We start from the raw sequence: 13,716 nt of genomic DNA, 5'->3' as shown, positions 1-13,716 counted from the left end.
GTGAAAGGTCACGGAACTTTCTGAAGAAGGTTGATGTATGTGTTCTTTTGGGATTTGATCCTAGTACATTCAAGTTCTTGAGTTCTTTAAAAGTATAAGTTTTTAATGGCATGTGTTCATTACTGATGGAATGAATTTGCATGGAAATTAAAAAAAAAGGAAAAAAAATGCTTCAGCGTGGACACCAAAATGTTAAAGCCCCAGTGTGCTCAGTAAGTAGATTTTTTTTTTTTAGGTTCTGCTGGTTGTACCTATATGTGGGTTGTCTTGACGATTAGTCGTGCAGAACAGCAGCACAGACCTTGCCATGAAGTAAGGTACTGGTAACAGCCTTAGAGGTCAGATCTTATCAGAGAATATGGTATGCAGTCTGTAGGAGTCTCATGTGAAGAGATTGCAAGATAAATTCACCTTGACTCTTTCTTAAGAATTTGTCATGAATGGGTGTACAAATCAATCATTTTGATAATAAAAACACTTTACATTGTTAGTGTCAGGAATTTGTTTTTAAAATGCATTGTTTTATTAAAGCTAAAGGAATAACTCTGTTTTAGGCATCCATTTCCCTTGCTCCTGTGAACATTTTCAAGGCAGGTGCAGATGAAGAAAAGGCAGAAACAGCTCGGTTGGTAAGTTTAATTCCCTAAGAAACTGATTACACTTGAGATAATTAAATTGTCTTTAAGTGTACTTTCAGTTTATGGGGTTGTGAAACTTCATCTGTCTCACTGTTTTTTTTTTCTTGTTGCATGTCTGTGAACAGAAGGTAGGAGGAGTGTTGTTTATGCTAACCGTTAGAGAAACTTTTCATAAGTGTTCAGAAGCTAAGTACCTTAGCTCAGAAGATGGATGTTCATTGGAAGGCATTTCTTTTGGCTTTGAGACAGGCTTTTATAGGTTCTGTGAGAATTAAGTATGTTTGATCTGGTTATCAAAATGTAGCAGTTAAGAAACTTGGACCTAGTCTCTGCTGTGTCTTTGGAAGGGTTGGGTTAAGATGTCCCCTTTGAAGTTACAGGCTAGCATCTACTTCTTGTATTAAAGTAGAAATAAATCCTTTTCTAAGGTATATTTGCTTTCATTTCAGTCCTCCTTTGTTGGTGCCATTGCTATTGGTGATCTGGTCAAGAGCACTCTGGGGCCTAAAGGCATGGTAAGACAGCTGCAAGTTTTCAGTAGCCATACCTGGTAATTTAGCTTTAATAGCTACAGTATGTTTTCAAGCAGAATTCTAAACCTTGTCTCTTGTAGGATAAGATTCTTTTGAGTACTGGAAGAGATAGCACAGTAACAGTTACCAATGATGGTGCAACCATCCTGAAAGCTATTGGAGTTGACAACCCAGCTGCCAAGGTCTTGGTTGGTGAGTTTTTAACAGCCTGTCATTAGAGTACTTGTCTTTTCTTCATCTGTAACTTTATTGTATAGTTTTTGTTATTAGAAAAGTAGCCTTCAAATAATGTGAAAAATTGAAGGGAGGGGGAGCAGAATTCCTGAAGTAAGGAGACCAGGGTGTTGCAGGAGTTGTGGAACTCTGCAAAAGTAAAATTGAGGTACATGCTGCTCTTACAAGACTGTTCTGGTATCTCCTCATTTTCCCTCAACCCTGGTTTGTCCCAGGAGTCAAAAGGGACAAAAGTCAAGTATGTACCCCTCTTTTTTTTTTTTTTTCCCCAGGAATGGAAATCTTCTGGAGTACAGAAGTTTTCTCTGGTTCTCCCCAATTTAAATTTCTTTTTATCACTCAATTAACATTGCACTCTAGACAGTTTACCTCTGTGATCAACAGTGTTAGTGTGCTGGCGGTCCAGTTCTAGTGACAAGCAGGACCCTGAACAATTTGGTGTCAGGTTTCTTGAAGATTTTGTGTTTGCTGAGTCCTTGTTTATCAACAGCTTGTGGAGCATACTCAGTTATTGTATTCTGTAGTCCGTGTGTATAGCTTAGAGCCTCCCTATGACCCTACTTCCTTTTGATGACCATCTTTAGGAATAAGGAGAGAGTACTCTTGACTATCACCAGACTAGAACTGGTGTCTAGGTTGCAAATGAAGAGCAGGAATTTGAGATTAAAATCAAATTCATCATCCTTCAAGTTTTTCTGTGACTTAGTGTGACCTCTTTAAACTGTTAAAAGGGGTAAGATACATTTTGTTGTCCAAACTAATGAGCAATAAAAATACTTGTATGTAAAGCTGGTACTGGTGAGCATGGTATTTTGAATCCAGACATTAATGCAGTGGCTTCTTTCTTTAGATATGTCAAAGGTTCAAGATGATGAAGTTGGTGATGGTACTACATCTGTCACAGTGTTGGCAGCTGAATTACTGAGGGTGATGTATTACAGTTTTCAGATGTGTTTTTATTTGGCAATGTACTCCTGTGATATCACTAAGGAATGTGTTACTAGAAATATAGGGATGCTTTTCTCCATTGCTATTGAAATTTAGAGGGGAAAAAAACACCTTCAGGTATTGTCATCAATATCTTTTTTTTTAAGCTATATTCCATATTTTCTTATTTATAAATTCACAAGTATTTTAATTTGGTACATTTTTGAAATTCTTTTCATAACTTTAATGAGGAGAAAACCCAAAACATGCACACAAGAACAAAATTTAACAACACCTGAATTCATACTGTTCCCTTAAACTTTGCATGCAGAGTTTACCCTGCCAAACTCTGAATCTGAAATTACTGTGAAAGAGCCTTCGTAAGTGAGGAAGTCTGTTAGTAGAGCTGTGCCAGTGAATCTAATCATCTCAGATCCAGCAACTGTAATCAGGAACATCTGAGAAATGATCCATCAGATTGCCAAGTTCCTTGCAAAAAGGGAGTTTGGATATGTTAGGGTTTTTTTTCCCAACTACACTAAAATTGCAGCTGTAAGTGAACAGGAAAGATCTCAAACATGAAGATTGCTATTTTGAACTATATATCTGGTTGCTACTCGTACTAAGAGTAAGGAATTTTAAAAAAAATTTTTTTAAAAATGAAAATTTATTGACCGTATTTCAAGGGCAAATCATATTTGCCTAGATTGGAAAAAAAGCTGCCAGTAGGTTGACTTTTAATTTCATTGTTATAGCTCTCTGTTTTTTACTGCTGCTTGGAATTTTCTGATTACTTGAACTATCTTTCCTAGTTAGTGTAAATGTACCTTGGGGAAAAAACTAATCATTAATTTCATTTAAATAGGAGGCAGAATTACTGATTTCAAAGAAGATTCATCCTCAGACCATCATTGCAGGCTGGAGAGCAGCCACGAAAGCTTCGAGAGAGGCACTTTTGAAAGCAGCTGTGGATCATGGGTTAGTAATATACATTTGCAGTAACTCTTTATAAACCAGTCAAAATTAAAACATTAGTGAGAATTATATACCATTGGGAAATTCTTTGATCTCTAAGTAGTGTAAAGGCAAAGACTTCTTTAGATGAACTAGAGAAGCTTTAAGAAATTTAAAATCACTTACACTGTGCAGAAACAAAATAGGATCAATAATTGCTCCCTAGAACGAAAATCTGAGCTGTTATTTTAGATTTTATACCCTGATTTTAAATGTGACTATTTTCTTTATGCAGCACTTTGGTAACACAGGCTTTCTAAAGCTGAATGCAGTGGTTCTCCTAATTGAACTTGTACTTCAGAAAGAAGGCTGTATTTTGGAACACTGGAGGGATCGATCCTGTGCATCATCCCTCAAAATGGAATATGATACACACAGATAAAGGCTAGAAGAAGCAGGGAGAGACTCACAGTGATAGGTTAATGATAGTTAAGGCTTTCAGACTTTCCACTTTAACTGTACTGACTTTTATTTTAGTGATGATGAAGTGAAGTTCCGTGAAGACTTGATGAACATTGCAGGAACTACTCTTTCATCAAAATTACTCACTCATCATAAAGATCACTTTGTCAAACTAGCTGTAGAAGCTGTTCTCAGGTTGAAAGGTTCTGGTAATTTGGAGGCTATCCATGTCATTAAGAAACTTGGTGGAAGTCTGGCTGATTCCTACTTAGATGAAGGTAAGTCTTTGTATGTTGGCTGTAATGTGCTTGAGAAATGAAGCTGTTAAAGGTTACACATCTCTACAAATGTGTCCTAGGAAACACTGCTATATTATTATTAAATTGAATAATAAATATGAGGGATTTTGTAAATGTATTGTTCTCCTTTTTCAATATGAAGTCTTACAAGACCTTTCTGTTACTATAGGCTTTTTACTTGACAAGAAGATTGGTGTAAATCAGCCAAAAAGAATTGAAAATGCAAAGATTCTTATTGCAAATACTGGTATGGATACAGACAAGATTAAGGTATGTGACAGACCTACTCTTTTGAAACGATGGTTTTGTAAAGGGGATTCCTTCTTAGGCTGAACTCTGTTTTTTTTTGGTTTAGATTTTTGGCTCTCGCGTTAGAGTGGACTCTACAGCAAAGGTAGCAGAAATAGAACAGGCAGAAAAAGAAAAAATGAAGGAGAAAGTAGAGCGTATTCTTAAGCATGGAATAAACTGCTTTATTAACAGGTATGTATTTTCTGGGAAAAGTGGTAGAGTTTATAATGTGCTTAGAAAGGTGTTAATACTGTGAGTGTGAAGAACATTATTTATGCTCTTTATCTTTAAAATTAGATGATCCTACCTAATGCTTAATTTATTGACTTCAGTGAGGTCAGTGTTTTATTCTGTGCTTCCCCTTGTGCATCATGTCCCTGCCCCACCTGTTTTGGTTTTTTATTTTAAAGAGGAAGAAGTGATGTTGCTTAATCAGGGATCTGTGTTTCAGTCCAGTTGAAGCAATGTCACTATGGTTTTATACTAACAGATTTTTTTTGGTATGAGTACCAGCAGAATTGTCCATATCCATATGCCCCCCTTTGGGCCTTTCCTTTTTGGCAGAAATTGGTGCGGAAAGAGTCTGTGCTGCTGAATGTGTTTAGTTCAGATTGAACCAGCTATGTTTTTTTCTGCATTCAAATACTGGTGCTGGAGTATTGCTCTGGATTTGAGTGTTTCAGAGGCCCCTGTGCTCCTTGTCATGAGTCTTTTATGCACATCTTTGAAAGTATGGAAGATAACCATTTTCATTTAAGAGATGTCACAATCTAAGTTCCTTATTTTTGTTAGCGGTGCACTTCTCTCTTGAACCGTCACAGTGCAAAAAAAGCATTCAGACTTTTAATGATGAAAAATGCTTCTGCCTTTAATTCTCATTCAAGAATTAAACTGCCACATGTTTGAGCAGCTTGACATCTGGTGGTTCAGCACATGACATAGTCTACTAAGAAGCTGATGAGCTAGTACTACACTAGAGGATAGGAGTTGTAAGAGTAGCACTGTTTTCCACAGCAGCAAAGATCTACTCTTTCGGGACATAGTGCATCTTACAACTCACCTTCAAAGTTTGTGTTAAACATCTGTAAGAACCACCGACAGACTGATGAATGTCACAGTCCTGCCATCTGGGTCGTGTTTCACATGCGCTACATTCTAGTGTAGGCAAAATGAGAACTCTGTCCAGTGGACATGCTACAAATATAGAGTCCTAGAGTCAGGAGTCCTGTTGGCAAATAGATGGAAGAATCCTTTGAAGTGTGCCAAAAAAATCCCTTGCCTCCATCGCTGCTATCCCGTATGCTTATAGCACAGGTAGCTGCCCTAAGGAAGCTCAGATAGCAGTCAGTCACTGTAGCCAAGCTAGTGGTATGGCGATTAGGTTGAGTCTTTCAGATTTATTCCCTGATAAAATTGTTTCTGCTTATAGCCATACTGTACATCCACTTCACATCTGATACTGTAAATACTAGCCAGTTAAATACCACTGAGGAGATGTCTGGCAAAGGCCAAGGCTGTATGGATCCAGAGTAGGAAGAATCTTCTCGGCACATAACCCAGCAACGCCAGTTGTCTCTTTGAAAACGGGTTAGAAACATCTGTTTTGACAGAGAAGGCATCTCCTAGCTCCTGCTGAATCTTTACAACACTCAATCTCTAATTTGAAAGGGAAAAATAATCTGCCATAGCACTCCTGAATAGTCACTGACCATTTGGCTTCAGATTACTTGTTTGTTCTAGAGAGAGCGGGATATGTATTAATAAGGGAGCACATGCTCTTTGTGGTGGTCTGCTATTTGTATATGTTACAAGACTGGCCATTTACTGTTTCCATAGAGCTGTCTACTGTTTGGATTTTGTATTGATGAAGGAATTAAAGATGTTACTTCACATGTTGTTCTAGCACACTCTTCTAGAATAGGCAGGTAAGTGCCTAGCAGGCACTTTGGATCAAAGGTTTTAAAATATAAAGCGTATGGGTACCTGTGCACTGATAGTATATCTTCAGGGGAAGGAATTTCAAATAGCTATAATAGTTTGTATTTTTATTTTTGTTTTAGCGTTGTATGTTTTCCTGTTGCTGCATTTGCTTCTGTGTGGTGTAATGTTCCATATGCGGCAGGTGCCTCGCATATTGACTGCTTTTGTAGCTTTCAGAAATCTTGTCACATGTCCATGCTACTGAGAATCGAGGATTCTTTGGTATTTTAGGTTTGTTCTGTGTGTAATGGGAAGATGTGCCTGTGTTTTAATTGTAGACAGTTGATCTACAACTACCCTGAACAGCTCTTTGGAGCTGCTGGTGTCATGGCTATTGAACATGCAGACTTCGCAGGTGTGGAACGTCTGGCTCTTGTTACAGGTGTGTAGAGTACCTGGTTGTATGAAGCTGGGACAGTCACATTATTTGATCTTCAGTAAATGTTAATGCTTGATCACCTGGTTTGTACTTTTTACTATTAAGCAGATCTGTCAGTGTGAAAAGTACCCCAAATATTATTTTACAGTACTTAAAATACAAACGTATGTGGAGGATGCTATGAAATTAGCCATTACAAACTCTGAAATTACTTTGTTGGTTTGTCAACTGTTATATAACTGTCAGTATTTGTTCAGAAGCAAGTAACTCAGTTCTTACCTTCAGTATGGTACACTTCACATGGAAAATGTCTGGTTTGATTCTGAATCCTCCCAGCATAATGATTTAAACATACTTTTTTTCTTGATTAACTGTGAATAAAGGATCATAATACTAACTGTGGAATATAATTTAGCAAGTTAGTGCCAGTTAGTGATTTTCTTTCATATTTTGCAAATATTTTCAGTTAAGTCCTTTCTTGTTATAAATGGCTGTTGTTTGATTGTAATAATAGAGAAGACTAGAGTGTCAGCCTTTGTTAAAAATGTGGGCCTGAGTCATCAACCTGAGGTGTATCTCAAATAAAATAACCCAAGAAACCTGGATATTTTTACTAGTGGTCAGTGTAAATGTGGCTCTAGTAACTAATGAACATGAAACATCTGGAATGCTACAGATGATTCTCATTGCCGAAGTTAGACTGTTAACTGGGATATCATAAAAAGTTGATTGTGAACGTGACTAGGAGAACGGAGAACTTGCTTTACAGGCAGAAAAAAGATACTGACTTCTTTAGCTTAGCAAAACTGAAGTAGCAATTGTGTATAAATGTCCTTTAGGCACATTGACACAGGCAAATGCTTGACTGAGAGGAACATTGCCTGTGTTCTGGAACAAATTCAAAGCAAATCTTGTAGGCAGAGCAAGGGGACCATATCAGACCACACTGGATCAAATAGTAAAGCTAAAAAAAATAGACAATCTTTTAGTAAGCACAAACTGTACTACAAATCTTTCCTTGTACTGCTACAACTGTAGCAGTGCTGCAACATAATGTGAAATAATTGAGCACACACTGGGAGTGAATACATGTACTTTTTTTTTTTTAATAGGAAAAGCAAAGTACTAGAACAATATTCCATTCAGAGACATTTTGGTCTTCATAATATCTGCTTTGTTTATGATATGGGAGTTTACAAATAGTGTGCAGTATTGCTGCTATGACATGGCACAAGACTCATGACTCAAGAGAGTAGTGGCCAGGGATTCTCAGCCGTCATCAGGCAGGCAATATTAATACTAGCACAAGCTCAAGTTTAAAAACACAACCAACTTGATTTAGTATTTTATGAATACTTCATCAGTAAATACTATTAAAAGTTTAAACAGATTGATGTTTTAATACTGGCAGAGATATTTAGTCTCTTATACAGACAGAATTCAGAAGCATTACATCTATTGTAGTTCTTGTAATGTAGAAGAAAATACTGGTGTTTTAAGAACTTGTCAATATCAGTGGAAGGTTTATGGTGCCATATACTGCCATTAAAAAAATATGGCTTATTAATATTGTTAGTTTAAGTTTACTTTGGGGCAATTATGAGATGACTTTTTACAGTTTCAACACCACCCCCACCCCCCCATCTTGGTTAGACCTTGCCTGAATGGATGCTTTCATTGTGAGTTCTTTGACTTTTGTATGATCTTACATTTGTAGGTGGTGAAATTGCATCAACCTTTGATCACCCTGAGCTAGTAAAGCTAGGAAGCTGCAAGCTTATTGAAGAAGTCATGATTGGAGAAGATAAACTCATTCATTTCTCTGGAGTGGCGATGGGTAAGTGTTTTACCACTAATGGCATGTTGTAATGTTTGTGTTAACCCTCTGCTAATGCTATTCATTACCAGGATGGCATAGGAATTCTGTAATGATCCATTTTTATTAAACCTTTGTTGTTCAGTAAAAATCCTGTGAAGATGTATTTTTATGGTTGAAATTGCATATGTTTAGTATTACATAAATAAACATTTGTAAGGATGTGAACCAAAAATTCTGCTTTGGGAGATTAAATTGACAAGAAAAGTAGCAACATATCATAGTTCAAGAACTTAAGAGCTTGTTCTAGTAAATACCAATACCGTAATTTTCCAAGGGGTTGTTCTGAGATAATATTAATTTTCTATTAAATAAGGTGGTATGGAACAGTTAATTGATAATAGTATAGTGTATATCATGTCATTCTACCTATGAAATGTCATCATGCTTTCTTTTTCCCCCCAAATTGATCTATGTAGAACTTGGCTGCAGTGATAGCAAAACCATTACAAATGCATTGCAATAGCCTCTTTTTGTGTCTTTGGTTTATTTTTTTAATCTTTTCACATTTACACTTCTTAGGTGAAGCTTGCACCATAGTTTTGCGTGGAGCAACACAGCAGATTCTAGATGAAGCTGAGAGGTCTTTGCATGATGCTCTCTGTGTTCTTGCCCAGACGGTGAAGGACACGAGAACCGTGTATGGTGGAGGTGAATATGAGATTCTCTGTGCTTTTTACGTGATACACGTTTTGTATTACTGTTCAAGTCAGATGTAAAATATCTGTGTGTCTTCAATTAATAGGTTGTTCAGAGATGCTGATGGCTAATGCTGTTGCAGAACTTGCCATCCGAACACCTGGCAAAGAGTCTGTTGCAATGGAGTCCTTCGCTAAGGCTTTACGAATGGTCAGTTTGTTTATTGAGATTGCTGGATTAATATACATAAAGTTTCACTGTTCACTAACTTCTGACATCAGATAGTTGGTTCTCTTTCAAAGTTTTGGTTTTCTAAAACTAAAGTGAAATTTTGCCACACAGGATGAACAAAGGGGAAATAGTTGTTGCTTTCTGTCGTAGAAAAAAGGTATTGGTGTTTTAATTCTGTATGCTACAGAATTCTGGATGTTCGTATGCTGGCCCTCTTCTAATTAGTTCTTGCTCCTCTTGCATGCCAGGTAAAAAGTGCAGCAGAAATAGTGCGTAAAAATCTCTGCTTACTCAGTTGACAACTGATGTAGAAAAGAGCAACCCTGCTGGTCTATTGATACTCTAGTGCTATTTGATTGTATTCGTGCTCTAATACTATCAAGAATTTGCTAGATTTGTATTGGAGGTTGTATCTTAGTAGGAAATAAGAGTATCACAAGAAATGCTTGTATAATATTACTGTGCTAACAGACTGTCAATTTGAAAAAAATTGCCTTCCTGTCATTAGGGAAAACATTTCTTAGGAAATTGAAGACCATAGGAAAAAACATTTCTCCCAAGAAAATTAAATTAAAGAGCATGGTAGGACTTGGCATGACCTCTTTAGTCAGCATGTGCGGTTTGCACCACTGTCACTTAAACAGTGAACAAAATGATCTGGTAGTTAATGCTTATCAGCAAGTTCATGTTCTTAAAATGAAACCATTTCTCCAGTTGTAATCTGAAATGATAAGAAAGAGACAAATTTTCTTCTGTCCATGTAAAATGAACTGATAAATCTGCTAACACACTTCTGTATTCTCAGCTAATCTTTTAACTGGGTCTTAAACAAAATCCTTAGAATGGTGGTTTCATTTTTTCTTTTTCCCTATGTTCTGATCACTGTAACAGATCATCTGCCATGTTCTTGAAACTTCCTCTTCTTGAAACTGAATAGTAAACAAGTAATATGGAAGTATGTTTCATGTTTACTAGGGATCAATCCCTGCATCAATTAAAAACAATCTGTGTTTATCCTCTTAGATCCCAACAATAATAGCTGATAATGCTGGCTATGACAGCGCAGATTTGGTTGCTCAGCTCAGAGCTGCTCACAGCGAAGGCAAGACTACTTATGGACTTGGTAAGGGGCTTGATACTACTGTTACTGGGACAGCAGTGAGGCTTAGTAAACTTGGACACATCTGTTTGTCACTGGAAGAAACGATTATGTTGATTTTTCTTTATGTTGCATAAAACATAGGCATACAGTGTTAGGTTCCTTTATCATTCTAGCAGGCTTTTTGCAATAGAGTGAAAAGGCTTTTTTTTTGGAGGGGATGGCTTCCACCTGTAAAAGCACTTCCCTTACTGTCATTGAGTCTAGTTATAGGAGGCTTAAAAAGAAAACCCAACACAACCAAACACTACCTCCTGCCCCTCTGCCCCTGGAAAAACCTTAAAAAAAAACGTTGCAGAGAACTCCCGAGTGCTGAGAGTCCTGCTGGGATCTTGTCTCCTCTTCCTAGTGTGTAAAGTTTTCATCATTAATTTTTGTATGTGATTGCAACATGTTAGGCTTAACTCAGGAGCCTTGAAGTGAAAGAATGTATTTAATACTTACTTACTATTAATATGGTTCATTTGAGCAGGTAAGTTACCATACTGTGAGCTTCTTGTAATGTCCTTAAGAAAACTCTAAACAATCTCTTAATGTGTCTCTTCTTCCAGATATGAAAGAGGGTATCATTGGAGACATGGCAGTCTTGGGAGTAACGGAAAGTTTCCAAGTCAAGAGACAAGTTTTGCTGAGTGCAGCTGAAGCAGCAGAAATGATTCTTCGTGTAGATGACATTATTAAAGCAGCACCAAGGTATGATCTGAGTATCTACATGCTCAATTACAGTGGTATAGAGTAACCTCTTTCTGTGGAAGAGTAACCGTGTTACTCTTTTAAGTTCTAAAAATATTTTATTTGAAATGAAGATTGACATCTGACATGCTAATGTTCATGTTGAATGTTTTTTTGCATTAGCAGTATGAACAGACCTTTAGAACCATCACTGTGATTAAATTAATTTGTGTCTGAGCAATGCCTAGCTAATCTTGGGTCATCAGCTACTCATATGCCATATATAGTGCTAAAACATCTGCAAAAGAGGCTGACCAAAATGTAAGGGATCATGTTACTTTTTTAGTTTTTTGGCAAGAATTGTAGTGAAATGTCCATCTGCTTCTGAAGTAGAATCTGCAGCTAAAACATCACACAGAATCATCTAGGTTGGAAAGGACCTTTAAGATCATCTAGTCCAACTGTTCACCTACCACTGACAGTTCCCACCTACAGCATATCCTTAAGCTCTAAATCGACCCGGCTCTTAAACACCTGCAGGGATGGAGACTCCACCACCTCCCTGGGCAGCCCATTCCAATGCCTAACAACCCCTTCTGGAAAGAAATACTTCCTGACATCTGGTCTAAACTTTCCCTGGTGCAACTTGAGGCTATTACCTCTTGTCCTGTTGCTTACTACTTGGTTAAAGAGGCTCATCCCCAGCTCTCTGCAACCTCCTTTCAGGGAGCTGTAGAGGGCGATGAGGTCTCCCCTCAGCCTCCTCTTCTCCAGACTAAACACCCCCAGTTCCCTCAGCCGCTCCCCGTAGGACCTGTGCTCCAGACCCTGCACCAGCTCCGTTGCCCTTCTCTGGACACGCTCGAGTCATTCAATGTCCTTTTTGTAGTGAGGGGCCCAAAACTGAACACAGGAATCGAGGGGCGGCCTCACCAGTGCCGAGTACAGGGGTCAGATCCCTTCCCTGTCCCTGCTGGCCACGCTATTGCTGACACAAGCCAGGATGCCATTGGCCTTCTTGGCCACCTGGGCACACTGCTGGCTCCTGTTCAGCCGGCTGTCAATCAGCACCCCCAGGTCCCTCTCTGACTGGCAGCTCTCCAGCCACTCCTCCCCAAGCCTGTAGCGCTGCTGGGGGTTGTTGTGGCCCAAGGGCAGCCCCCGGCATTTGGCCTTATGGAAACTCCCCCAGTTGGCCTCAGCCCATGGCTCCAGCCTGTTCAGGTCTCTCTGCAGAGCCTCCCTGCCCTCGAGCAGATGAGAACATAAAACATGTTTGTGAAAAAGTTTGTGAAGAAATGCCTCTTGTAAGCAGGTTATCCCATGCGGGCCTTCTACTAGGTAGCTTACACTGTTTCGTGAGCCACAGGGTTTTGGTTATTTTTCACCATGGTCAAAGTTGGTGTATTAGCTTTGAGGTGATACTGCCTTTTGTGCTGTGAGATCTAGCACTGAACACGAATTATCAAGTAAAAATAAAAAATAAGGGTGGGTAGGGAGGCTGGTGGACATCAGCGTGGGGAGGAATTTTCTGATTTTTCTTTTTCTCCCTAGAAAACGTGTACCAGACCATCGCCCTTGTTAAATTTTCTTCAGTACCTGAGGATGTGTGGACCAGATCTCACCTAGTAATTTTTTTAATGATCTAATTTTTGTGAGGTTATGGAACAGAAGCTTGAGATAAGCATTATCTCCATCAATGGCATGAAATAACTGCCTTCAGTTGGTTTTAACTTATTTCAGTTTCTGTGTGTCGTGGGGAAGAATTTCGAGTAAAACTGGGGCTTTATACAACCTTATTCCTTCTGTTCCTCTCCAGGTTCCACTTAAAATGCAAAGAAATAAAAAAAAATTTGAATTCACTGAAGTTGTATTTGCCTTTGTGTAGAACCAAGAAGGACAGTTTCATAGAAGAGCTGCGGTGCCACTCCTTGGTGCTCAGCTGCTTCAGGTGATTGGCCCCACAGGCAGCATGAAGGGTATAACCTCAAGCCTTTAGCTTGCTGGTTGGGATTGACCTGGTGCGTGTGGTGTGAGTGCTTTATTCCAGTCCTGACTGTATAGGTTTTGAGATGAGATCCTAGAAATAGTCTTTGAAGTTAAATGTTACCCTTTTCTAGTGATTCTGGAGCTTTGCTAATTGTTTAATGGAAGGAGGAGAAAAAAATGAAGAGGAGCCTTAGTGCCCAAAAATAAAACTTAAGGGATTTTACAGCTTATTAAACCACAAATTTTATGTGTATAGAGTTCTGTTGAGGTAACGTGAGAGGAAGATGCAGTTTGGGGGAAATGTCAGCATCCTGGACCAAACAGTCTGTGTGTTTGACTATGAAGTGCTGCGCTTGAGCTGACTACAAACACACACAGTAGAGGGCAGTTAGTGGAAAATGTGGAAATGTTAGTGGAATGCTGCCTGCACAGCATTCTTTTTCCTTCCCCCCC

The 13,716-nt window shown here is 38.5% G+C and overlaps 1 protein-coding gene across 1 annotated transcript; it reads left to right on the top strand.

Annotated features, from left to right (window-relative positions):
* Positions 1–559: 559 nt before the first annotated feature.
* CCT2 (chaperonin containing TCP1 subunit 2) lies at positions 560–13,128 on the top strand. Its single transcript, XM_026867940.1, has 15 exons — positions 560–629; positions 1,088–1,153; positions 1,252–1,363; positions 2,256–2,332; positions 3,198–3,310; positions 3,824–4,026; positions 4,217–4,317; positions 4,403–4,530; positions 6,597–6,700; positions 8,415–8,534; positions 9,096–9,224; positions 9,319–9,422; positions 10,467–10,566; positions 11,154–11,295; positions 12,829–13,128. The coding sequence occupies exons 2-15, from the start codon at positions 1,151–1,153 to the stop codon at positions 12,857–12,859; spliced, it is 1,467 nt and encodes a 488-aa protein (XP_026723741.1). The 5' UTR covers positions 560–629; positions 1,088–1,150; the 3' UTR covers positions 12,860–13,128.
* The last annotated feature ends 588 nt before the right edge of the window (positions 13,129–13,716 follow it).

The sequence above is a fragment of the Athene cunicularia genome, assembly GCF_003259725.1.
Source record: "Athene cunicularia isolate RWA chromosome 1 unlocalized genomic scaffold, athCun1 chr1_part2, whole genome shotgun sequence".
NCBI classification, from domain to species: Eukaryota; Metazoa; Chordata; class Aves; order Strigiformes; family Strigidae; genus Athene; species Athene cunicularia.
This window is presented reverse-complemented; position numbering and strand designations above follow the sequence as displayed.